The sequence below is a fragment of the Oncorhynchus clarkii genome, chromosome 17 (assembly GCF_045791955.1).
Source record: "Oncorhynchus clarkii lewisi isolate Uvic-CL-2024 chromosome 17, UVic_Ocla_1.0, whole genome shotgun sequence".
Taxonomy (NCBI): domain Eukaryota; kingdom Metazoa; phylum Chordata; class Actinopteri; order Salmoniformes; family Salmonidae; genus Oncorhynchus; species Oncorhynchus clarkii.
The window spans coordinates 82,949,977-82,977,927 of NC_092163.1; the positions used below are offsets into that span (position 1 = coordinate 82,949,977).

A 27,951-nucleotide genomic window follows, 5' to 3' on the forward strand; every position below is an offset into this window, starting at 1 on the left:
CTCTACTGGTCACTACCTAATACTGCACATGCTACAACACCCTGCCCTCTACCAGCCAGTACATACTACAACACCCTGCCCTCTACCAGCCAGTACATGCTACAACACCCTGCCCTCTACTGGTCACTACATGCTACAACACCCTGCCCTCTACTGGCCACTACATGCTACAACACCCTACCCTCTACTGGCCACTACATGCTACAACACCCTGCCCTCTACGAGCCAGTACATGCTACAACTCCCTAAAAACCACTACACTCTGCTGGAAAATACACCCTGCTGGTCACTACATGCTACAACACCCTGCCCTCTACCAGCCAGTACATGCTACAACACCCTGCCCTTTACTGGCCACTACATGCTACAACACCCTGCCCTCTACTGGTCACTACATGCTACAACACCATGCCCTCTACTGGCCACTACATGCTACAACACCCTGCCCTCTACTGGCCACTACATGCTACAACACCCTGCCCTCTACTGGTCACTACATGCTACAACACCCTGCCCTCTACTGGTCACTACATGCTACAACATCCTGCCCTCTACTGGTCACTACATGCTACACCACCCTGCTGGCCACGACACTCTGCTGGCCACTACACCCTGCTGGCCACAACACCCTGCTGGCCACTACACCCTGCTGGCCACTATATGCTACAACACCCTGCTGGCCACGACACCCTGCTGGCCACTACACCCTGTTGGCCACAACACCCTGCTGGCCACAACACCCTGCTGGCCACTACACCCTGCTGGCCATGACACCCTGCTGGCCACTACACCCTGCTGGCCACGACACCCAGCTGGCCACTACATCCTGCTGGCCACTACATCCTGCTGGCCACTACATCCTGCTGGTAACTACATCCTGCTGGACACCACATGCTACAACACCCTGCTGGCCACTACATCCTGCTGGCCACCACATGCTACAACACCCTGCTGGCCACTACACCCTGCTGGCCATGACACCCTGCTGGCCACTACACCCTGCTGGCCACGACACCCAGCTGGCCACTACATCCTGCTGGCCACTACACCCTGCTGGCCACTACATCCTGCTGGCCAATACATCCTGCTGGCCACCACATGCTACAACACCCTGCTGGCCACAACACCCTGCTGGCCACAATACCCTGCTGGCCTCTACATCCTGCTGGCCACCACATGCTACAACACCCTGCTGGCAGCCACATCCTGCTGGCCACTACACCCTGCTGGCCACTACACCCTGTTGGCCACAACACCCTGCTGGCCACTACACCCTGCTGGCAACAACACCCTGCTGGCCACTACACCCTGCTGGCCACTACACCCTGCTGGCCACTAAAATAGTAGAGAAAATGATTTATTTCAGCTATTGTTTCTTTCATCACATTCCCAGTGGGTCAGAAGTTTACACACACTCAATTAGTATTTGGTAGCATTGCCTATAAATTGTTGAACTTGGGTCAAACATTTCGGGTAGCCTTCCACAAGCTTCCCACAACAAGTTGTGTGAATTTTGGCCATTTCCTCCAGACAGAGCTGGTGTAACTGAGTCAAGTTTGTAGGCCTCCTTGCTCGCACATGCTTTTTCAGCTCTGCCCACAAATTTTATATGGGATTGAGGTCAGGGCCTGTGATGGCCACTCAAATACCTTGACTTTGTTGTCCTTAAGCCATTTTGCCACAACTTCGGAAGTATGCTTGGGGTCATTGTCCATTTGGAAGAACCATTTGCGACCAAGCTTTAACTTCCTGACTGATGTCTTGAGATGTTGCTTCAATATATCCACATTATTTTATATCCTCATGAAACCATCCATTTTGTGAAGTGCACCAGTACCTCCTGCAGCAAAGCACCCCCACAACATGATGCTGCCAACCCCGTGCTTCACGGTTGGGATGTTGTTCTTCAGCTTGCAAGCTTCCCCCTTTTTCCTACAAACATAACAATGGTCATTATGGCCAAACAGTTCTATTTTTGTTTCATCAGACCAGAGGACATTTCTCCAAAAATACTATTTTTGTCCCCATGTGCAGTTGCAAACCGTAGTCTGGCTTTTTTATGGCGGTTTTGGAGCAGTGGCTTCTTCCTTGCTGAGCGGCTTTTCAGGTTATTTCGATATAGGACTCGTTTTACTGTGGATATAGATACTTTTGTACGCATCTCCTTCCTGAGTGGTATGACAGCTGAGTGGTCCCATGGTGTTTATACTTGCGTACTATTGTTTGTACAGATGAATGTAGTACCTTCAGGCGTTTGGAAATTGCTCCCAAGAATGAACCAGACTTGTGGAGGTCAACATAGTGTATGTAAACTTCTGACCTATTGGAATTGTGATACAGTGAATTATAAGTGAAACAATCTGTCTGTCTGTCACGTTCGTTATAAGGATCGGACCAAGGCACAGCGTGGTATGCGTGCATTCTTATTTATTTAAAGAATGAACACTGAACAAACTAACAAAATGAAACGTGACGCTATACAAACGAGTGCTGACAGGCAACTCCACATAGACAAGATCCCACAAAACACCAAAGGGAAATGGTAACCTAAATATGATCCCCAATCAGAGACAACGATAAACAGCTGCCTCTGATTGGGAACCATATCAGGCCAACATAGATATACAAAAAACCCTAGACCTACAAAGCCCTAGATATACAAAAACCCTAGACCTACAAAGCCCAGATATACAAAAAACCCTAGATAATACAAAAACTCTAGACAAAGCCAAAACTAGCGTACCCACCCTAGTCACACCCTGACCTAACCAAAATATAAAGAAAACAGAGATATCTCAGGTCAGGGCGTGACACTGTGAACAATTGTTGGGAAAATTGATTGTGTCATGCACAAAGTAGATGTCCTAACCGACTTGCCAAAACTATAGATTGTTAATAAGAAATTTGTGGAGTGGTTGAAAAACAAGTTTTAATGACTCCAACCTAAGTGTACGTTAACTTCCAACTTCAACTGAACCGCATCTCACATCCCTTGAGCCGATGATTTGGATGAACTGAACCACATCTCACATCCCTTGAGCCAATGATTTGGATGAACTGAACCGCATCTCACATCCCTTGAGCCAATGATTTGGATGAACTGAACCGCGTCTCACATCCCTTGATGTTTTGGATGCAGATGAACTGTAACATACAACTTCCATCAGTTGAAATAAAGAGGATATTTCTTTGCCATCAATCGGTTCCCAAAAAAACAAATGGAGAAATAGATCACCATTATAAAAATGAGTTAACAGAAATGGCTTCTTCCACTCTTTATGTTCAGGTGATAAATTATGTGATTCTGTAGCGTGTGGACGCTGGGGCGCAAGTTCAGGGAGTGAATAATTTAATAATAAATGAAACATTATACAAAACAAGAAATTCGAACAGCACAGACATGAAACAGAAACAATAGTGCCTGGGGAAGGAACCAAAGAGGGTGACATAAACAGGGCAGGTAATTAGGTAGGTGATGGGAGTTCAGGTGTGTCATGAGGCGCTGATGCGTGTGACGATGGTGACAGGTGTGTCATGATGCGTGTGACGATGGTGACAGGTGTGTCAAGGGGCGCTGATGCGTCTGACGATGGTGACAGGTGTGTCATGAGGCGCTGATGCGTGTGACGATGGTGACAGGTGTGTCATGAGGCGCTGATGCGTGTGACGATGGTGACAGGTGTGTCATATTAATAATAATTATTATTAATCAATAATCAGCAGCCTGGTGACCGAGAGGTCGGAGCGGGAGCACACGTGACAGGTGCACAAAACGAACGCCACTCATCTCTTCAGTTGGTCCTATGATTGAGTGTTGTCTGGCCATGGGGTGAAGGTGAAACGGTAAGGCAACGGAGCAACGAACCGCCCTTGCTGTCTCTGCCTGGCTGGCTCCCCTCTCTCCACTGGGATTCTCTGCCTCTAACCCAGTTACGGGGGATGAGTCACTGGCTTACTCGTGCTCTTCCATGCTGTCCCTAGGAGGGGTGCATCACTTGAGTGGGTTGAGTCACAGACATAATCTTCCGGTCTGGTTTTGCACCCCCTCGGGCTTGGAGATCTTTGTGGGCTATACTCAGCCTTGTCTCAGGGTAGTAAGTTGGTGGTCATCTCTCTAGTTGTGTGGGGGCTGTGCTTTGGCAAAGTGGGTGGGGCTATACATTGCCTGGTTCGGGATACCACAGTTCTTCCAAGGTTCCTACCTTTCTAGGGAGTTTTTCCTAGCCACCGTGCTTCTACACCTGCATTGCTTGCTGTTTTAGGTTGTTTCTGTACAGCACTTTGTGGCATCTGATGATGTAAAAAGCGCTTTATAAATACATTTGATTGATCTTAAAGAGATGGTGAGAGATTTTGGGCCATCTACTTCCCCAGTCAGATTAACTCAGACCCATCCATACCCCTAAACTAGTGTTAGACCCATCCATACCCCTAAACTAGTGTTAGACCCATCCATACCCCTAAACTAGTGTTAGACCCATCCATACCCCTAAACTAGTGTTGAAGACCGATCCATACCCCTAAACTAGTGTTTGACCCATCCATACCCCTAAACTAGTGTTGGACCCATCCATACCCCTAAACTAGTGTTGGACCCATCCATACCCCTAAACTAGTGTTAGACCCATCCATACCCCTAAACTAGTGTTAGACCCATCCATACCCCTAAACTAGTGTTGAAGACCCATCCATACCCCTAAACTAGTGTTTGACCCATCCATACCCCTAAACTAGTGTTAGACCCATCCATACCCCTAAACTAGTGTTAGACCCATCCATACCCCTAAACTAGTGTTGGACCCATCCATACCCCTAAACTAGTGTTTGACCCATCCATACCCCTAAACTAGTGTTAGACCCATCCATACCCCTAAACTAGTGTTTGACCCATCCATACCCCTAAACTAGTGTTAGACCCATCCATACCCCTAAACTAGTGTTGGACCCATCCATACCCCTAAACTAGTGTTGGACCCATCCATACCCCTAAACTAGTGTTGGACCCATCCATACCCCGAAACTAGTGTTAGACCCATCCATACCCCTAAACTAGTGTTAGACCCATCCATACCCCTAAACTAGTGTTAGACCCATCCATACCCCTAAACTAGTGTTGGACCCATCCATACCCCTAAACTAGTGTTGGACCCATCCATACCCCTAAACTAGTGTTAGACCCATTCATACCCCTAAACTAGTGTTAGACCCATCCATACCCCTAAACTAGTGTTAGACCCATCCATACCCCTAAACTAGTGTTGGACCCATCCATACCCCTAAACTAGTGTTGAAGACCCATCCATACCCCTAAACTAGTGTTGGACCCATCCATACCCCTAAACTAGTGTTGGACCCATCCATACCCCTAAACTAGTGTTGGACCCATCCATACCCCTAAACTAGTGTTAGACCCATTCATACCCCTAAACTAGTGTTAGACCCATCCATAACCCTAAACTAGTGTTAGACCCATCCATACCCCTAAACTAGTGTTGAAGACCCATCCATACCCCTAAACTAGTGTTGGACCCATCCATACCCCTAAACTAGTGTTGGACCCATCCATACCCCTAAACTAGTGTTGAAGACCCATCCATACCCCTAAACTAGTGTTTGACCCATCCATACCCCTAAACTAGTGTTAGACCCATCCATACCCCTAAACTAGTGTTAGACCCATCCATACCCCTAAACTAGTGTTGAAGACCCATCCATACCCCTAAACTAGTGTTGAAGACCCATCCATACCCCTAAACTAGTGTTGAAGACCCATCCATACCCCTAAACTAGTGTTGAAGACCCATCCATACCCCTAAACTAGTGTTAGACCCATCCATACCCCTAAACTAGTGTTGGACCCATCCATACCCCTAAACTAGTGTTGGACCCATCCATACCCCTAAACTAGTGTTAGACCCATTCATACCCCTAAACTAGTGTTAGACCCATCCATACCCCTAAACTAGTGTTAGACCCATCCATACCCCTAAACTAGTGTTGGACCCATCCATACCCCTAAACTAGTGTTGAAGACCCATCCATACCCCTAAACTAGTGTTGGACCCATCCATACCCCTAAACTAGTGTTAGACCCATCCATACCCCTAAACTAGTGTTAGACCCATCCATACCCCTAAACTAGTGTTGGACCCATCCATACCCCTAAACTAGTGTTTGACCCATCCATACCCCTAAACTAGTGTTAGACCCATCCATACCCCTAAACTAGTGTTTGACCCATCCATACCCCTAAACTAGTGTTAGACCCATCCATACCCCTAAACTAGTGTTGGACCCATCCATACCCCTAAACTAGTGTTGGACCCATCCATACCCCTAAACTAGTGTTGGACCCATCCATACCCCGAAACTAGTGTTAGACCCATCCATACCCCTAAACTAGTGTTAGACCCATCCATACCCCTAAACTAGTGTTAGACCCATCCATACCCCTAAACTAGTGTTGGACCCATCCATACCCCTAAACTAGTGTTGGACCCATCCATACCCCTAAACTAGTGTTAGACCCATTCATACCCCTAAACTAGTGTTAGACCCATCCATACCCCTAAACTAGTGTTAGACCCATCCATACCCCTAAACTAGTGTTGGACCCATCCATACCCCTAAACTAGTGTTGAAGACCCATCCATACCCCTAAACTAGTGTTGGACCCATCCATACCCCTAAACTAGTGTTGGACCCATCCATACCCCTAAACTAGTGTTGGACCCATCCATACCCCTAAACTAGTGTTAGACCCATTCATACCCCTAAACTAGTGTTAGACCCATCCATAACCCTAAACTAGTGTTAGACCCATCCATACCCCTAAACTAGTGTTGAAGACCCATCCATACCCCTAAACTAGTGTTGGACCCATCCATACCCCTAAACTAGTGTTGGACCCATCCATACCCCTAAACTAGTGTTGAAGACCCATCCATACCCCTAAACTAGTGTTTGACCCATCCATACCCCTAAACTAGTGTTAGACCCATCCATACCCCTAAACTAGTGTTAGACCCATCCATACCCCTAAACTAGTGTTGAAGACCCATCCATACCCCTAAACTAGTGTTGAAGACCCATCCATACCCCTAAACTAGTGTTGAAGACCCATCCATACCCCTAAACTAGTGTTGAAGACCCATCCATACCCCTAAACTAGTGTTAGACCCATCCATACCCCTAAACTAGTGTTGGACCCATCCATACCCCTAAACTAGTGTTGGACCCATCCATACCCCTAAACTAGTGTTAGACCCATTCATACCCCTAAACTAGTGTTAGACCCATCCATACCCCTAAACTAGTGTTAGACCCATCCATACCCCTAAACTAGTGTTGGACCCATCCATACCCCTAAACTAGTGTTGAAGACCCATCCATACCCCTAAACTAGTGTTGGACCCATCCATACCCCTAAACTAGTGTTGGACCCATCCATACCCCTAAACTAGTGTTAGACCCATTCATACCCCTAAACTAGTGTTAGACCCATCCATAACCCTAAACTAGTGTTAGACCCATCCATACCCCTAAACTAGTGTTAGACCCATCCATACCCCTAAACTAGTGTTGAAGACCCATCCATACCCCTAAACTAGTGTTGGACCCATCCATACCCCTAAACTAGTGTTGGACCCATCCATACCCCTAAACTAGTGTTGAAGACCCATCCATACCCCTAAACTAGTGTTTGACCCATCCATACCCCTAAACTAGTGTTAGACCCATCCATACCCCTAAACTAGTGTTAGACCCATCCATACCCCTAAACTAGTGTTGAAGACCCATCCATACCCCTAAACTAGTGTTGAAGACCCATCCATACCCCTAAACTAGTGTTGAAGACCCATCCATACCCCTAAACTAGTGTTGAAGACCCATCCATACCCCTAAACTAGTGTTAGTTAATCCTGGCCCCAACACTAAATTTAAGGATTGATGAGTTGAATCAGGTGTGCTGGTGCAAAGATAAAAACCACCCATTGGGATTGGACAAGATGGCCACGTGACAAGATCATACCTTAATTCCACAAGTCATTTTTAAAGACATGCTCCGGGTACTAACAAAATATTTAGTAAACCTGGTGCTTCAGGATGTGTCCATTCGTAGCTCCTACATGCAGAATTACTGTCTACCCTAAATTAGCCACAAAATCCCCAGTTTCAAAGAAACTGTTTTCTTCAAAGCTGTGCCACGTCATTTTTCCCTACACCCCCCCCCACCCCTTTTATCCAATGAGATTGCAGGATGAGCCCAATGGCTCAGTGGACACAGCAGAGACGGAGAGCAATGACGGTGCTCCTATCAGCGCGTGATAAAGCAGGTAATTTTCGGGTACAACTTTTAGCCAGTGAGCACTACTTTCAGAACTTTCAGCTTTGAAAAAGTCTACGAAAAAGTTCCCGATAAAAATAACAAAGCTTTATTGTGATGGTAACAAAGTCAATGGAACGTGGACATGCGGTGTGATCTGCCACGCCGTCTAAGGAGCGGCTGCCACTGCAATCCTCTTGGCTGCTGCGTTGGCTGTCTTCTGTCCCTTCTTGTTGTGCTTCTTGGCGAAACGCATGTTCTTCATGAACTTCGGGTCGACCTGGAGAAGAACAAGGACACAGACAGTAAGTTGCGGAAATATGTCACTTTTCATATGTGAACAATACTGAATGTGTGTTCCATAAAATGTATACATCTGAAGGATGTAAGGGTTGGTACAGCGTGCAGTAGGATTGGTACAGCGTGCAGCAGGATTGGTACAGCGTGCAGTAGGATTGGTACAGCGTGCAGTAGGATTGGTACAGCGTGCAGTAGGATTGGTACAGCGTGCAGCAGGATTGGTACAGCGTGCAGTAGGATTGGTACAGCGTGCAGCAGGATTGGTACAGCGTGCAGTAGGATTGGTACAGCGTGCAGTAGGATTGGTAGAGCGTGCAGTAGGATTGGTAGAGCGTGCAGTAGGATTGGTACAGCGTGCAGCAGGATTGGTACAGCGTGCAGCAGGATTGGTACAGCGTGCAGTAGGATTGGTAGAGCGTGCAGCAGGATTGGTACAGCGTGCAGTAGGATTGGTACAGCGTGCAGTAGGATTGGTACAGCGTGCAGTAGGATTGGTACAGCGTGCAGTAGGATTGGTACAGCGTGCAGTAGGATTGGTACAGCGTGCAGCAGGATTGGTACAGCGTGCAGTAGGATAAACCTCCTTCGCTAAACATCTCACCCATACCACCAGCAGATTTCAACCATTCATTAAAAAAATGACCTCACAGGATTATCTGAATTTCAGACTAACCCCTTATTCTAAACAGTCATAACTATTTCCCAGAAGTCTTTTGACTCCAACTAAATGAATTATCTACCAGAGGCAGGACCAATTGTCTCTTATAGGCTACATGAATTAAAGTTTGAAACAGTCTGACCAATCAAACCAAATGTAAACATAACATGCAACAACTTCAAACATAAGGAAATCAGTCAATTTAAATAAATTCATTAGGGCCTAATCTATGAATTTCACATAACTGGGAATACCGAATATGTATCTGTTGGTCACAGATGGCAACAGCAATAAAGGTAGAGACGTGGATCAGGAAACCAGTCAGTATCTGATGTGAACACCATTTGCCTCATGCAGCACAACACATCTCTTTCACATAGAGTTGATCAGGCTGTTGATTGTGGCCTGTGGAATGTCATCCCACTCCTCTTCAATGGCTGTGTGAAGTTGCTGGATATTGGCGGGAACTGGAACACGCTGTCATACAGTTCGATCCAGAGCATCCCCAACATGCTCAATGGGCGACATGTCTGGTGAGTATGCAGGCCATGGAAGAACTGGGACATTCTCAGCTTCCAGGAATTGTGGACAGATCCTTACGATATGGGGCCGTGTATTATCATGCTGAAACATGAGGTGATGGTGGGTGGATGAATGGCACGACAACGGGCCTCAAGATCTGTTCATTCAAATTGCCATCGATAAAATGCAATCGTGTTAGTTGTTTGTAGCTTATACCGGCCCATACCAATAACCCCACCGCCACCATGGGGAACCCTGTTTACAACGTTGACATCAGCAACCTGCTCTCACACACACACACACCACCATACACGCTGTCTGCCATCGGCCCGGTACGGTTGAAACCGGGAATCATCCGTGAAGAGCACACTTCTCCAGCGTGCCAGTGGCCATCGAAGGTGAGCATTTTTCCCATTGAAATCTGTTACGACGTCAAACTGCAGTCAGGTTAAGACCCCGGTGAGGACGACGATCACGCAGATGAGCTTCCCTGAGACGGTTTCTTTGTGCAAAAAGTCTTCAGTTGTGTAAACCCATAGCTTCACCAGCTGTCCAGGTGGCTGGTCTCAGACCATTTCACAGGTGAAGAAGCCGGTTGTGGAGCTCCTGGGCTGGCATGATGTGGTCTGGGCTGTGAGGCCGGTTGGACGCACTGCCAAATTCTCCAAAACGATGCTTATATGGTAGAGAAAATTAACATTATCTGCCAACAGCTCTGATGGACATGCCACACCTGTCAGGTGGATGGATTATCAAAAGGAGAAATAATCACGAACAAGGATGTAAACACATTTGCGTACAATTTGAGAGAAATAAGCTGTGTGTGTGTGTAAGGAACATTTCTGGGATCTTTTATTTCAGCTCATGAAACATGGGACCAATACTTTGTTGCCTTTATATGTTTGTTCAGTGTATTTGTTATATAGACAAACACTACAGGTCAAAGGTTAAGACACGCCTCCTCATTACAGGGTTCTTTACATTTTTACAATTTTTTTATTTATTTTTTTTACATTGTAGAATAATGAAGACATCAACACATGGATAAATAACACATGGAACTATGTAGTAACCTAAAGTGTTACATTTATTTTAGATGAGATTTTTCAAAGTTGCCAGCCTTTGTATTGATAACAGCTTTACACACTGCAATGCATTGTCAAAAGTTAATTTGTGGAATTTCTTTCCTTATCGCGTTTGAGCCTATCAATTGTGTTGGGAGGTAGGGGTGGTATACAGAAGATAGCCCTATTTGGTAAAATACCAAGTCCATATTATGGCAAGAACAGCTCAAATAAGCAAAGAGAAACAACAGTCCATCATTACTTTAAGACATGAAGGTCAGTCAATGCTGAAAATGTCAAGAACTTTGAAAGTTTCTTCAAGTGCGGTCGCAAAAACCATCAAACGATATGATGAAACCAGAACGGAAGACACAGAGTTCCCTCTGCTGCAGAGGATAAGTTCATTAGAGTTACCAGCCTCAGAAACTGCAGCCCAAATAAATGCTTCAGAGTTCAAGTAACAAGACACATCAACTGTTCAGAGGCGACTGAATCAGGCCTTCGTGGTCAAATTGCTGCAAAGAAACCACAACTAAAGGACACCAATAATAAGAAGAGACTTGCTTGGGCCAAGAAACACGAGCAATGGACTTTAGACTGGTGGAAATCTGTCCTTTGGTCTGATGAATAGAAATGTGATATTTTTGGTTCCAACCGCCATGTCTTTGTGAGATGCAGAGTAGGTGAAGGGATGATCTCCGCATGTGTGGTTCCCACTGTGACGCATTGAGGATGGTGCTTTGCTGGTGACACTGTAGGGGATTTATTTAGAATTCAAGTCACACTTAACCAGCATGGATTCCACAGCATTCTGCAGTGATACGCCATCCCATCTGGTTTACACTTAGTGGGACAATCAGTTGTTGTTCAACAGGAAAATGATCCAAAACACACCTCCAGGCTCTGTAAGGGCAATTTGACCAAGGAGAGTGATGGGAGTGCTGCATCAAATGAGCTGGCCTCCACAATCACCTGACCTCAACCAAAGTGAGATGGTTTTGGATGACTTGGACCGCAGACTGAAGGAAAAGCAGCCAACAGGTGCTCAGCATATGTGGGAACTCCTTCAAGACTGTTAAAATCATTCCAGGTGAAGCTGGTTGAGAGAATGCCAAGAGTGTGCATAGCTGTCAACAAGGCAAAGGGTGGCTACTTTGAAGAATCTCAAATATATTTAGATTTGTTTAACACTTTTTTGGTTACTAGATGATTCCATGTGTTATTTCATAGTTTTGATGCCTTCACTATTATTCTACAATAAAGAAAATAGTAAAAACACATTAGTCCACATAATATCCTGTTTTAAATATAAAAATATATATAAAATCACAGGTAGAATTATAAGCACGAAAACAGGAAAGTGGCTCCTACAAATGGAAATTGTGCAATGCATGGTTTAGCCACCCAGTCATGACCCAAAGGGCTCTGGGAAGATGTAGGAATATACAGAACGCCGTCCTCACCAGCCCGAGGGCCGGGACAAAGCTCTCCGACGCCGTGGAAAGGGACTGTACGTCACAGCATCGAAGTGCTACGCTCCCATGCGCCACGAGGACAGAGCCATGGGGGAGCGCCCTCACAGGACAACCTCCACGTCACAATTTACAACCCCTTCATTTTGATACGCGCATATTGTTACTTGAGGCGCCCACATCCGATGTCCTAATCACCATCGACTGATGGATCAGCCAGCAGATCAATGCACAGGGTGTCCAGCCACTCTGCCCAGAGATGTTAGAAAATACCAGACCGACATGATTCTCTGTGAATCGTTCAGTCTTTAATACATCCTTGACATTCTATCCAGAAAGTCAGCTTTCGTAATCTAATACATCGCATAATAAGCGTTGAGCTCTTGACAGAACGGTGAGGGTTTCTCGCAAAAAAACTTAAGAGGATTTACAACGTTGTGGTCGTCGTCTTACATTTTGTTTATGCGGGTCGTAAATAACTAAATTAGAATGACAAGCCGCGTTAAATGTAAAAGGCTTTGAAAAAAAAAAAAATTGCGTACGCTCAGTGGTACGTTGACATTTCAGAGATAGACTTGTTTTTTGTGAGAAGTCTTCGACAAAGAACAGGAGCTTGTCTTTAATATGAACAGCGTACACTCAAATATGAAAATACGATAACCACCTCTACCATCTCTATACCGTGGTCTGGAATTGAGAAGATGAAGAACTCAACGGTAAGCCTGTCAGTTGGCCTTCTCACACAGCACCCAGCCTAACTGACACAATGCTCTTTTTCTGATTTTAGACCATGTTGTTCTCTGGCCTCCATTGAATTAGTCACCCTAATGTTGACCATCCTACAAGACCATGTTGTTCTCTGGCCTCCATTGAATTAGTCACCCTAATGTTGACCATCCTACAAGACTATGTTGTTCTCTGGCCTCCATTGAATTAGTCACCCTAATGTTGACCCTCCTACAAGACTATGTTGTTCTCTGGCCTCCATTGAATTAGTCACCCTAATGTTGACCATCCAACAAGACTATGTTGTTCTCTGGCCTCCATTGAATTAGTCACCCTAATGTTGACCATCCTACAAGACTATGTTGTTCTCTGGCCTCCATTGAATTAGTCACCCTAATGTTGACCATCCTACAAGACTATGTTGTTCTCTGGCCTCCATTGAATTAGTCACCCTAATGTTGACCATCCTACAAGACTATGTTGTTCTCTGGCCTCCATTGAATTAGTCACCCTAATGTTGACCATCCTACAAGACCATGTTGTTCTCTGGCCTCCATTGAATTAGTCACCCTAATGTTGACCATCCTACAAGACTATGTTGTTCTCTGGCCTCCATTGAATTAGTCACCCTAATGTTGACCATCCTACAAGACTATGTTGTTCTCTGGCCTCCATTGAATTAGTCACCCTAATGTTGACCATCCTACAAGGGTAAAAACTCCAGTAGGTTTTGAATAGATTATGATACGAGACATGAGGTTTGGACCATTGGTTTTCTTAAGACGATTATCTACAGTTAAAATATTATTTTACCTATTGATCAAAATATGCATTTTTGATTGGACACCTTACAATTTACCTACCCCTTTCATGGACTCGTATCGGTCTGGTCTGGGCTTCTTGATCCCATTCCTGTGGGCCTTACGGGCTGTAGACAGAGAGGAAAGAGACTGGTACTCAACAAGTTTGGGAACCGTTTAGAACAGGGCATCATTAGTTCGCTCATCATCATCATCGTCACTCAGCGGTAACCTGGTGTAGTTAACTAGCCCATCGTTGTCACACAGCGGTAACCTGGTGTAGTTAACTAGCTGGGTAGTTTCACAGCGGTAACCTGGTGTAGTTAACTAGCTGGGTAGTTTCACAGCGGTAACCTGGTGTAGTTAACTAGCTGGGTAGTTTCACAGCGGTAACCTGGTGTAGTTAACTAGCTGGGTAGTTTCACAGCGGTAACCTGGTGTAGTTAACTAGCTGGGTAGTTTCACAGCGGTAACCTGGTGTAGTTAACTAGCCCATCGTTGTCACACAGCGGTAACCTGGTGTAGTTAACTAGCTGGGTAGTTTCACAGCGGTAACCTGGTGTAGTTAACTAGCTGGGTAGTTTCACAGCGGTAACCTGGTGTAGTTAACTAGCTGGGTAGTTTCACAGCGGTAACCTGGTGTAGTTAACTAGCTGGGTAGTTTCACAGCGGTAACCTGGTGTAGTTAACTAGCTGGGTAGTCTCACAGCGGTAACCTGGTGTAGTTAACTAGCTGGGTAGTTACTTACACTGGTTGTGGGTGGTGTGATTCTTTGACTTTGCCATTTCTGTTCTGTGGAGCTGTTGACAAAAATAAAAATGTGGAATTAAAGTAACTTTTATGCACTGGAAAGATCCACCCTGCAACTCTCACGTTTCCTTACTAAATGCCCCCGTTCTTAGCGCTGTAGTTAACGGATAAGATACCGGTAGACAGTAGTTAGATAGTTAGCATGTTTCTAACAAGCAAGAGATCCGAGATGCGTCTGCAAAGACATGAACACCGACATTATTTTGAGATAAAAAAGTAACACCAGAACGGTGGTTTTCAACAGTTCACTACTTCAGGTTGGTGACATGCAGGCGGAATGAAACGCTTTCGTTTAGCCAACAAGATAAAACTAGCGACTAGAAAACCCGAGCTATGCGTGGTTAATCATCATAACGGGGAACAAAGTCAACAGATTGAAAGACGACTGTGGTTGTAGGTGATATTTTACACTACATGTTCACGTTGTATATGAATCTAAAACATAGATAGGAGGATTGATGCAGATTATATGTTGGACTCGGGAGTACAATGAGCTACCTGCCAGACATACAGACGACAACAGGAAGAGGAAGAAATGACGCAAAGTCAAGGAAATATGAACCACAGAGTTTCTAAACCCAGAGGCGCAACATCGCAACACTTCCGAGAACAATTATGAAGCAGACCAAACCGACCATGCCGGGGTTTGGGGTTTGACATGTCAATGAGAGAAGTGTAAAATTCTTCCTTTAGTTGTTCATTTTCTTGAAATCTAAAGCAATAACCTATATTATAGCCAATGTCTTAAGTAGTTAACCATGTTATTACTCCAACCTTATGAAAGTAACAAACTAGCACATTTTAATTTTTGCAAAAAAAAAACTTTAAATTGAAGGAGTGTCTTTGATTTGACGGTTTCCACATGCGCAGTTCGGCGCGGGAAGAATGTTAGACCCGATGATGTTTTCTGCGCATGAGCATAGCAACGCCACCATGACATCAGGGATTTCTATTGGAGAAGCAGTTTTAGCGTATCATCATACTTTACTATCTTTGTGTGAACCATCGATTCAAAGGAGCGTAGACAGGAAAAAACCAGAAGACGTTTTAAAGACAACACGTCCCCCCAATGCAGTGTAGGACACATTACACAATCTAATTTTCCAACCAGCAGGTGTCACTGTTAAATAAAGGGGATTTTCTACAGACACGAATATAACAAGAACAGTACTGATAGGTCTGTGAGAGGAGCACGTTGTGAATTATTAATTATCGTTATCTGCCAGACCTGACCTCAAAACATGCAGGGTTTTTCCAATTTAAGCGTTGTAAAACACATTAAACAGGGTAGCTAGTATATTCCTGCATTGCTAACCATCTAGACTGGCATCTCAGGTCTGATCAATTTGCTGTTATTTTTAAATACTTTTTTTTTTGTTCTTTCAAAAACAAGAAAATTTCTAAGTGACCCCAAACTGTTGAACAGTAGTGCACTTTTTACTCCATCCATTTTTCCCTGACACCCAAAAGTAGTCGTTACATTTTGAATGCTTAGCAGGACAGGAAAATGGTCCAATTCACATAATTATCGAGAGAACATCCCTGGTCATCTCTACTGCCTCTGATCTGGCAGACTCACTTTGTGTGTAAATTATGTCTGAGTGTTTGTATGCCACAGGAAATCTGTAAATAACAACAACAAAAAACATTTGGTTTGCTTAACATAAGGAATGTGAAATTATTCATACTTCTAATTTTGATACTTAAATATATTTTAGAAATTACATTTACTTTTGATACTTAAGTTTATTTAAAACCAAATACTTTTAGACTTTTACTCAAGTAGTATTTTACTGGGTGAATTTCACTTTTACGTGAGTCATTTTCTATTAAGGTATCTTTACTTTTACTCAAGTATGACAATTGGGTACTTTTTCTACACACTTCAACACACTTTAATACTCCAACAAACACTCACTGTATAATTTGCTCACTTACATTAATATTGACTCTACATACAATCATCATATACGCTGCTTCTCTGTTTATCATATATTCTGATGCCTAGTCACCTTCCCCCTATACATATCTACCTCCATACCTCCATCACTCCAGTATCCCTGTACATTGTTAATATGGTACTGACCCTGTATATAGTCACCTTCCCCCTATACATATCTACCTCCATCACTCCAGTATCCCTGTACATTGTTAATATGGTACTGACCATGTATGTAGTCATCTTCCCCCTATACATATCTACCTCCATCACTCCAGTATCCCTGTCCCCTTCCTCCTATACATATCTACCTCCATCACTCCAGTATCCCTGTCCCCTCCCCCCTATACATATCTACCTCCATCACTCCAGTATCCCTGTCTCCTTCCCCCTATACATATCTACCTCCATCACTCCAGTATCCCTGTCCCCTCCCCCCTATACATATCTACCTCCATCACTCCAGTATCCCTGTCCCCTTCCCCCTATACATATCTACCTCCATCACTCCAGTATCCCTGTCCCCTTCCCCCTATACATATCTACCTCTATCACTCCAGTATCCCTGTACATTGTTAATATGGTACTGACCCTGTATATAGTCACCTTCCCCCTATACATATCTACCTCCATCACTCCAGTATCCCTGTCTCCTTCCCCCTATACATATCTACCTCCATCACTCCAGTATCCCTGTCTCCTTCCCCCTATACATATCTACATCCATCACTCCAGTATCCCTGTCCCCTCCCCCCTATACATATCTACCTCCATCACTCCAGTATCCCTGTCCCCTTCCCCCTATACTACATATCTACCTCTATCACTCCAGTATCCCTGTCTCCTTCCCCCTATACATATCTACCTCCATCACTCCAGTATCTCTGCCTCCTTACCACTATACATATCTACCTCCATCACTCCAGTATCCCTGTCTCCTTCCCCCTATACATATCTACCTCCATCACTCCAGTATCCCTGTCTCCTTCCCCCTATACATATCTACCTCCATCACTCCAGTATCCCTGTCTCCTTACCCCTATACATATCTACCTGCATCTGTATCCTGTTGTGTCTGTATCTGTATCCTGCTGTATCTGTATCCTGTTGCATCTGTATCCTGTTGTATCTGTATCTGTACCCTGTTGTATCTGTATCCTGTTGCATCTGTATCCAGTTGCATCTGCATCTATATCCTGTTGTATCTGTATCTGAATCTGTATCCTGTTGCATCTGTATCCTGCTGTTTCTGTTTACAGCTGTATCTGTATCTGTATCCTGTTGTATCTGTATCCTGTTGTATCTGTATCCTGCTGTATCTGTATCCTGTTGTATCTGTATCTGTATATGTATCCTGTTGTATCTGTATCTGTATCCTGTTGTATCTGTATCTGTATCCTGTTGTATCTGTATCCTGTTGTATCTGTATCCTGTTGTATCTGTATCCTGATGTATCTGAATCTGTATCTGTATTCTGTTGTATCTGTATCCTTATGTATCTGAATCTGTATCTGTATCCGGTTGTATATGTATCTGTATCCTGTTGTATCTGTATCCTGTTGTATCTGTATCTGTATCCTGTTGAATCTGTATCTGTATCCTGTTGTATCTGTATCTGTATCCTGTTGAATCTGTATCCTGATGTATCTGAATCTGTATCTTTATCCTGTTGTATCTGTATCCTGTTGTATCTGTATCCTGTTGTATCTGATCTGTATCTGTATCCTGTTGTATCTGTATCTTTGTCCCACCTCTTGATTACCGAACGCTGTCTGACCTGACCCTGAACCTGCCTGCCATCTTGTACCTTTGCCCCCCAGTCTGGATTATCGACCCCTGCCTGCCTTGACCTGTCGATTGCCTGCCCCTGTTGCTATAATTAACATTGTTACTTCAACATTGTTACTTCAACACAGTCTGCACTTGGGTCTTACCTGAAACATGATAGTAATCACAGCTTGTTAAGTCCTGTTGTAGCTATAGCAACAGTAATCACAGCTTGTTAAGTCCTGTTGTATCTATAGCAACAGTAATCACAGCTTGTTAAGTCCTATTGTATCTGTAGCAACAGTAATCACAGCTTGTTCAGTCCTATTGTATCTGTAGCAACAGTAATCACAGCTTGTTCAGTCCTATTGTATCTGTAGCAACAGTAATCACAGCTTGTTCAGTCCTATTGTATCTGTAGCAACAGTAATCACAGCTTGTTCAGTCCTATTGTATCTGTAGCAACAGTAATCACAGCTTGTTCAGTCCTATTGTATCTGTAGCAACAGTAATCACAGCTTGTTCAGTCCTATTGTATCTGTAGCAACAGTAATCACAGCTTGTTCAGTCCTATTGTATCTGTAGCAACAGTAATCACAGCTTGTTCAGTCCTGTTGTATCTGTAGCAACAGTAATCACACTGCATCCTATATTTAGATCTCTCCTGCATGCCGAGTCTCCCAGTTCACACACTCTGGTTCGCTGCTCACAGCTAGGCAGCCCTCTCTCTCTCTCTCTCTCTCTCTCTCTCTCTCTCTCTCTCTCTCTCTCTCTCTCTCTCTCTCTCTCTCTCTCTCTCTCTCTCTCTCTCTCTCACACACACACACACAGGTTCCCTGCTCACAACTAGGCAGCCCTGACACACACACACACACACACACACACCCACAGGTTCCCTGCTCACACCTAGGCCGCCCTGACACACGCTCTCCTCAAACAATAGCAGTAATAGCTACTGTAAATTAGACAGTGCAGTTATATTAACAATAATTTAAGCTTTCAGCCGATATAAGCCCCTTATATGTGTCACGCCCTGACCTTAGAGAGCAGTTTGATTTCTCTATTTGGTTAGGTCAGGGTGTGATTTGGGGTGGGCATTCTATGTTTTGTTATCTATGATTTTGTATTTCTATGTTTTGGCCGGGTATGGTTCTCAATCAGGGACAGCTGTCTATCGTTGTCTCTGATTGGGAACCATACTTAGGTAGCCAGTTTTCCCTCCTTTCTTTGTGGGAAGTTGTCTTTGTTCATGGCACGTAGCCTTTAGCTTCATGGTTTGTTTTTGTATGGTTTGTTGTTGGCGTCATTCTTAAATAAAGGAATATTAACGCTCTCCACGCTGCACCTTGGTCTTCTTCCTTCAACGGCCGTGACAATATGTACCAACATTTGTTGTTTCTCTAAAATCTACGATCGTGACACAAGGCGCTGCATTATTTACAACTGTCCCGTTGACGGAACGCCGATCCCTAAGATAAACCATATCTTAATGATATGCGCAAAGGACAATTTGTCTTAATTAACATATTAACATAATAACATATGTTATTTATAACTTGGTATTGTTTTATTTACATAACATGCATTAATCTGCAATATTATCAAACAGTAAGGAGAATATGATAATCAACAATATTATGGTCTGATTCTACTATATCCTGATGTTTCATTGGTCTGATTCTACTATATCCTGATGTTTCATTGGTCTGATTCTACTATATCTTGATGTTTTATTGGTCTGATTCTACTATATCTTGATGTTTCATTGGTCTGATTCTACTATATCATGATGTTTCATTGGTCTGATTCTACTATATCCTGATGTTTCATTGGTCTGATTCTACTATATCCTGATGTTTCATTGGTCTGATTCTACTATATCCTGATGTTTCATTGGTCTGATTCTACTATATCCTGATGTTTCATTGGTCTGATTCTACTATATCCTGATGTTTCATTGGTCTGATTCTACTATATCTTGATGTTTCATTGGTCTGATTCTACTATATCATGATGTTTCGTTGGTCTGATATATCATGATGTAGATGGGAGAGGAGAGGGATGGGGAGGAGAGGAGAGGGATGGGGAGGTGAGGAAAAGAGAGGAGAGGGATGGGATGGGGAGAGGGAGAAGAGAAGAGAGGAGAGGGATGGGGAGGAGAGGAGAGAGGAGAGGACAGTAGAGTGATGGGAGAGGAGACGAGAGAAAGAGGAGTGAGGGAGGAGATGAGTGGATGAGTAGGTGAGTAGGTCCTGTGTGGTCTGGTCTTGACGTGGGGCGAGCACTCTAAAAACAGAATGTCGGACTCCCAAATGGCACCATATTCCCTTTATAGTGCACAAGTGCCCATAAGGGTCTGGTCAAAGTAGTGCACAATGTAGGGAATATAGTGTCATTTGGGACATAGGCTTCTATTGATTCCAGGGTACACTTTACGAGCCTTAATAGAACCCTCAATACCCTGAACATTCCCTATGATGTCATCCTAATGCTGTCCAGGATCCTGGAGTAACTGAAGCTACATTGATTTAGCTGCCATTAGCCCATTATGATAGTGTATGTGTGTGTCTGTGTGTGTCTGTGTGTGTGTGTGTGTCTGTGTGTGTCTGTGTGTGTGTGCTTGCGTGCATCTGTGTGTGTGTGTGTGTGTTTGTGGGTGTGTGTGTGTGTCTTTATGTGTTTGTGTGTGTGTGTGTGTGTGTGTGTGTCTGTGTGTCTGTGTGTCTGTGTGTGTGTTTGTCTGTGTCTGAGTGTGTGTGTTTGTCTGTCTGTGTGTGTGTGTGTGTGTGTCTGTGTGTCTGTGTGTGTGTCTGTGTGTGTGTGTCTCTGTGTCTGTGTCTGTGTCTGATTTAGCTGCCATTATGATTGGCTTTATTACACACTGGGGCTGTTTTTAAATCACCTTATTTTTGCTTTAGCTCTTAGACTTAAGAGAGGAGAGGATCTGGTCGATACTGGGTGTGCATGTGTGTTTGTGTGGTGTGTGTGTGACAGAATTCAGAGAGGAGAGGCCTGATCGATACTGGGTGTGCATGTGTGTTTGTGTGGTGTGTGTGTGACAGAAATCAGAGAGGAGAGGCCTGATCGATACTGGGTGTGCATGTGTGTTTGTGACAGAGTTCAGAGAGGAGAGGCCTGGTCGATACTGGGTGTGCATGTGTGTTTGTGTGGTGTGTGTGTGACAGAGATCAGAGAGGAGAGGCCTGATCGATACTGGGTGTGCATGTGTGTTTGTGTGGTGTGTGTGTGACAGAGATCAGAGAGGCGAGGCCTTATCGATTTTGGGTGTGCATGTGTGTTTGTGGTGTGTGTGTGTGACAGAGATCAGAGAGGAGCAGGCTGATCGATACTGGGTGTTCATGTGTGTTTGTGTGGTGTGTGTGTGACAGAGATCGGAGAGGAGCAGGCTGATCGGTTCCCTGACTGGTTGAAATCATTGTTTGGAAACCTATGATTCAGTACTGTGATGTCTGGTGCTCCGACCTACAGTAACCGTTTGTAATCAGAGAACCCTTTCATTTAGAGTTACACACTAAGTGTTTTACTAGCCTGAGTTATAATACTCTAAACCACCGTTAATTTTTCACATCGTGAATTTGATCACATGGAAAACGTTAACAAACATTTTCAATGCTGCTGGAGTTGTGTCTATTTTGCTTTTAGTTTGCTACTCTTAGCAAACAAGTAGCGAACCTACACAAGCTACTGGGGAACGCACGCCCACCCACTTCTACCCAAGAAGCTGGACGCCGCTCCGAACAGGTGGAAGTGTCGCCGGCATGCCGGCTCTCCACAGCCGACTGGCCGGTACTCTGCAGTGATCCCTTCCTGAAGAGTACCCTTTGATATCCTGGAACACGAGAACAGGAAATTACAAGGCCGCTGTTGTAGTCCATGTGGGGTCAAGCGATATCAGGAGAGCTCTGAACTTCTAGCACTGAAAGATTGCAAAAAGTGGCCAATTATTTCTGGTCCGGTACCATCGTTTGGGTGTGAAAGATTCAGCAGGCTATTGGCATTACACACCTGGCTAAAATATGTTGGTATCTCTGTTGGAATCACTTTTATAGATAACTATGACACCTTCTGGAAACAGAAGATACTCTACAGGAATGACGGAGTCCATCTAAATCATCTTGGCTCCTGGACTCTGTCCACGCATTTCAAGGCTGTGTTGAGACAATGACTTATCATTGACCCAAGACCAGCTCAGTTAATCCCTACCATTGTGTCACTGAGCTTTCGCCGTAAAGCCTTTTTTAAATCTGACACTGTGGGTGGATTAACAAGAAGTTAATCTTTAAACCGATGTGTAACACTTGCATGATTTATGAATTATTATTATGAGTATTTCTGTTTTTGAATTTGGAGCACTGCCATTTCACTGGGTGTTGTCAAATCAATCCCGTTAATGGGATTGGCGCGCGAAGGGATCACTAAGAAGTTAAGAAAATTACCTTAAAAACTATTAGATTGCCTTGTATTGATGAGGAATTAAAAAATGGTATGGTTAAGAGGGATGTTGCAAAATAAATTACAAATAAGTCTGGCTGCACAACCGATTGTGTCATGCGTAGGTGTAATAGGTGGCAGGGAAGTCAGGCGCAGGAGAGTCAAATGGAGTGTAAAATGGAGTCTTTTAATAAAGTCCACGGAGTATGCTCCATAACACTAAATGTACATAAACATGGGTACGAGGACCCGACGCGCACCTATACAACAATCACACTACACTGACAATAAAACAATCTCTGACAAAGACATGAGGGGAAACAGAGGGTTAAATACACAACAGGTAATGAATGGGATTGAAAACAGGTGTGTGGGAAGACAAGACAAAACCAATGGAAAATGAAAAAAGGATCAATGATGGCTAGAAGACCGGTGACGTCGAACGCCGAGCACCGCCCGAACAAGGAGAGGCAACGACTTCGGCAGAAGTCGTGACAGTACCCCCCCCCCTGACGCGCGGCTCCAGCTGCGCGTCGACACCGGCCTCGGGGACGACCCGGAAGGCGAGGTGCAGGGCGATCCGGATGGAGACGGTGGAATTCTGATAACATGGAAGGATCTAACACGTCCTCCACCGGAACCCAGCATCTCTCCTCCGGCCCGTACCCCTCCCAGTCCACGAGGTACTGAAGGCCCCTCGCCCGACGTCTCGAATCCAAAATGGATCGAACAGAGTACGCCGGAACCCCCTCGATGTCTAGAGGAGGCGGAGGAACATTACGCACTTCAGCCTCCTGGAGCGGGCCAGCCACCATCGGCCTGAGGAGAGACACATGGAACGAGGGGTTAATACGGTAATGAGTGGGTAGTTGTAACCTATAACATACCTCGTTCACTCTCCTCAGGACTTTAAACGGCCCCACAAACCGCGGACCCAGCTTCCGGCAGAGAAGGCGAAGGGGCAGGTTTCGGGTCGAGAGCCAGACCCTGTCCCCTGGTGCGAACACTGGGGCCTCACTGCGGCGACGGTCTGCGCCAAATTTTCTGGCGCCTTATGGCACGCTGAAGGTGGACGTGGGCTGCCTCCCAGGTCTCCTCAGCGTGCCGAAACCAATTGTCCACCGCAGGGGCCTCGGTCTGGCTCTGATGCCAAGGAGCCAGAACCGGCTGATACCCTAATACACATTGAAAGGGAGTAAGGTTAGTGGAGGAGTGACGTAGCGAGTTCTGAGCCATCTCTGCCCAGGGCACGAACTTCGCCCACTCCCCCGGCCGATCCTGGCAATAAGACCGCAGAAACCTACCCACATCCTGGTTAACTCTCTCCACCTGCCCATTACTCTCGGGGTGAAAACCTGAGGTAAGACTAACCGAGATCCCCAGACGCTCCATGAACGCCTTCCAGACCCTTGATGTGAACTGGGGACGACAGGACTTAGAAAACCGATCCACAACGACCAGGATCGTGGTGTAACCCTGTGAAGGTGGAAGATCGGTCAAAAAATCCACCGACAGGTGCGACCACGGCCGTTGAGGAACGGGTAGAGGTTGTAGCTTACCTCTGGGCAGGTGTCTAGGAGCCTTGCACTGGGCGCACACCGAGCAGGAAGAAACATAAATCCTCACGTCCTTAGCTAAAGTGGGCCACCAGTACCTCCCGTCAAGACAGCGCATCGTCCGACCTATCCCAGGATGACCAGAGGAGGGTGACGTGTGAGCCCAATATATCAATCGGTCGCGGACAGCAGACGGAACGTACAGACCAGCTGGACACTCAGGGGGAGAAGGCTCTGCACGTGACGCCCGCTCAATGTCCGCGTCCAGCTCCCACACTACTGGCGCCACCAAACACGAAGCTGGGAGTATGGGAGTGGGATCCATGGACCGCTCCTCTGTGTCATACAGCCGAGACAATGCGTCTGCCTTAACGTTCTGGGAGCCTGGTCTGTAAGAAAAAGTAAACACAAAACGAGTGAAAAACATGGCCCACCTTGCCTGGCGAGGATTCAATCTCTTTGCCTGCCGGATATACTCCAGATTGCGGTGGTCAGTCCAGATGAGAAAAGGGTGTTTAGCCCCCTCAAGCCAATGCCTCCACACCTTCAAAGCTTCTACGACAGCTAACAGCTCCCGGTTCCCCACATCATAGTTTCGCTCCGCCGGGCTGAGCTTCTTTGAAAAGAAAGCACAGGGGCGAAGCTTCAGTGGCGTACCCGAACGCTGAGAGAGCACTGCTCCTATCCCAGCTTCGGATGCGTCCACCTCCACTATGAATGGCAAAGAGGGATCCGGATGAGCCAGCACAGGCACCGAAGTAAACAGAGTCTTCAGGTGCTCAAAAGCCCTGTTCGCCTCAGCCGACCACTGCAAGCGCACCGGGCCCCCCTTTAGCAGTGAGGTAATGGGAGCTGCCACCTGACCAAAACCCCGGATAAACCTCCGGTAGTAATTGGAAAACCCCAAAAAACACTGCAACTCCTTTACCGTGGTTGGAGTCGGCCAATTACGCACGGCTGTAATGCGGTCGCTCTCCATCTCCACTCCTGAAGTGGAAATCCGATGCCCTAGGAAGGAGATGGATTGTTGGAAAAACAAGCATTTCTCAGACTTGACATATAGATCATGCTCCAACAGGCGACCAAGCACCCTGCGCACCAGGGACACATGCTCGGCGCGTGTAGCAGAGTATATCAGAATATCATCGATATACACCACTACACCCTGCCCGTGCAGGTCCCTGAAGATCTCATCTACAAATGATTGGAAAACTGATGGAGCATTCATCAACCCATATGGCATGACCAGGTACTCATAATGACCTGAGGTGGTGCTAAATGCCGTCTTCCACTCATCACCCTTCTTAATACGCACCAGATTGTACGCACTCCTGAGATCCAATTTTGTGAAAAAACGTGCCCCGTGCATTAACTCAATAATCGTATTGATCAGAGGTAGCGGGTAACTATATTTCACTGTGATTTTATTAAGACCTCGATAATCAACGCACGGGCGTAAACCGCCATCCTTTTTTTTCACAAAAAAGAAACTCGAAGAGACGGGTGAAATGGATGGCTGAATGAACCCCTGATGCAGGGATTCAGAGATATATGTCTCCATAGCCTCCGTCTCCGCTTGCGACAGGGGATACACGTGACTCTTGGGATATGCAGCGTCTACCAGGAGATCTATCGCACAATCCCCCAGTCGATGGGGTGGTAATTGAGTCGCCTTCTTTTTACAGAAGGCGAGAGCCAAATCGGCATATTCGGGGGGAATGCGCACGGTGGAGACCTGGTCTGGACTTTCCACCGTAGTAGCACCAACGGAAACCCCTAAACACCTACCTAAGCATTCTCGCGACCACCCTGTGAGAGCCCTCTGTGGCCAAGAAACAGTGGGGTTATGACAAACTAACCAGGGTAGGCCTAGCACCACAGAATACGCAGGAGAATCAATAAGGAAAAGACTAATCTTCTCCTTGTGACCCTCCTGCGTTATCATACACAAAGGTGCGGTTACCTCCCTGATAAACCCTGACCCTAATGGTCGACTATCTAAGGCATGAATAGGGAAAGGCATATCCACAGGAACAATAGGGATCCCTAAACTATGAGCTAGACTTTTATTAATGAAATTCCCAGCCGCACCCGAATCTACTAGCGCCTTATACTGGGAATGCAGTGAAAAATCAGGAAAAGAGACAGAGACAAACATTAGTGCAGCAGAGGGCTCTGGATGAGAATGGTGCCTACTCACCTGGGGTGACGCCAGAATGCCTTGCCTGCCCTCTCTATTCCCAGAGGAACCAACCCGGCACCGACCAGCAGTGTGCTCTCTGCGACCTTGAATGGTGCTCGAGCGGGAACCCCCTCCGGTCTCCCTGCGCACCATCCCTCCCAATTCCATAGGTTCGGGAGAGAGGGTGCGGGAGGATGGAACAACCAGACCCCGATCTAGACGTCCACGAGTAGCCAGCATGTTGTCCAGCTTGATGGACATGTCCACCAGCTGGTCGAAGGTGAGGGTGGTGTCTCTACAGGCCAGCTCCCGACGGACGTCCTCGCGTAGACTACAACGGTAATGGTCGATCAGGGCCCTGTCGCTCCATCCAGCGCCGGCAGCCAAGGTCCTAAACTCCAAAGCAAAATCCTGTGCACTCCTCGTCTCCTGCCTCAGATGATAGAGAAGCTCACCCGCTGCTTTGCCTTCAGGTGGGTGATCGAATACTATCCGGAATTGGCGGGTGAACTCCTCAAAATGGTCCAGCGCCGCATCCTCCCTACTACACACAGCGCTGGCCCATTCCAGGGCTTTCCCGGTGAGGCATGAGACGAGGGCGTAACTCTTCTCACGGTCAGATGGTACTGGGGAGGCCGTGGCTAGATACAAGTTCAGTTTAAGGAGGAAACCCTGGCAGCCGGCAGTATCTCCGTTGTATCCCGTAGGTAGGGATAAATGGATCCTCGATTCCGGAGAGGAAAAATCGTTCACGGGAGATTCCGGTTGTGGTGGTGGTGGCGCTGGAGAAACTCCCTGTCTCTCCCAGCGATCCATTTTCATGACAATGTGATCCATGACGGAGCTGATAACGTCAAGCTCCCTAACTTGTTCCTGAACGCGTTCCTCCAGCTCCATGGGCATAGTGTCCTCTCCTGCTGACTTCATATATTGGTCAGAGATTCTGTCATGCGTAGGTGTAATAGGTGGCAGGGAAGTCAGGCGCAGGAGAGTCAAATGGAGTGTAAAATGGAGTCTTTTAATAAAGTCCACGGAGTATGCTCCATAACACTAAATGTACATAAACATGGGTACGAGGACCCGACGCGCACCTATACAACAATCACACTACACTGACAATGAAACAATCTCTGACAAAGACATGAGGGGAAACAGAGGGTTAAATACACAACAGGTAATGAATGGGATTGAAAACAGGTGTGTGGGAAGACAAGACAAAACCAATGGAAAATGAAAAAAGGATCAATGATGGCTAGAAGACCGGTGACGTCGAACGCCGAGCACCGCCCGAACAAGGAGAGGCAACGACTTCGGCAGAAGTCGTGACAGATTGGGAAATGTACAGCAAATTGATAAATAATGTGACCTAAACTGAA

General features: G+C 45.8%; 1 protein-coding gene and 1 non-coding gene across 2 annotated transcripts; both read right to left on the reverse strand.

The window, feature by feature from the left end:
• Window positions 1-8,412: 8,412 nt before the first annotated feature.
• On the reverse strand, window positions 8,413-15,194 carry LOC139369955 (large ribosomal subunit protein eL29-like). Its single transcript, XM_071109239.1, has 4 exons — window positions 15,178-15,194; window positions 14,618-14,669; window positions 13,932-13,996; window positions 8,413-8,606 (listed from the first exon to the last, which is right to left on the reverse strand). Exons 2-4 carry the CDS (start codon window positions 14,652-14,654, stop codon window positions 8,496-8,498), a joined length of 213 nt encoding a protein of 70 aa, XP_070965340.1. The 5' UTR covers window positions 14,655-14,669; window positions 15,178-15,194; the 3' UTR covers window positions 8,413-8,495.
• Window positions 12,249-12,469, reverse strand: LOC139371715 (small nucleolar RNA SNORA73 family). The gene has a single exon (XR_011627395.1). It is a non-coding gene; the product is annotated as a small nucleolar RNA SNORA73 family (small nucleolar RNA).
• Window positions 15,195-27,951: the final 12,757 nt, after the last annotated feature.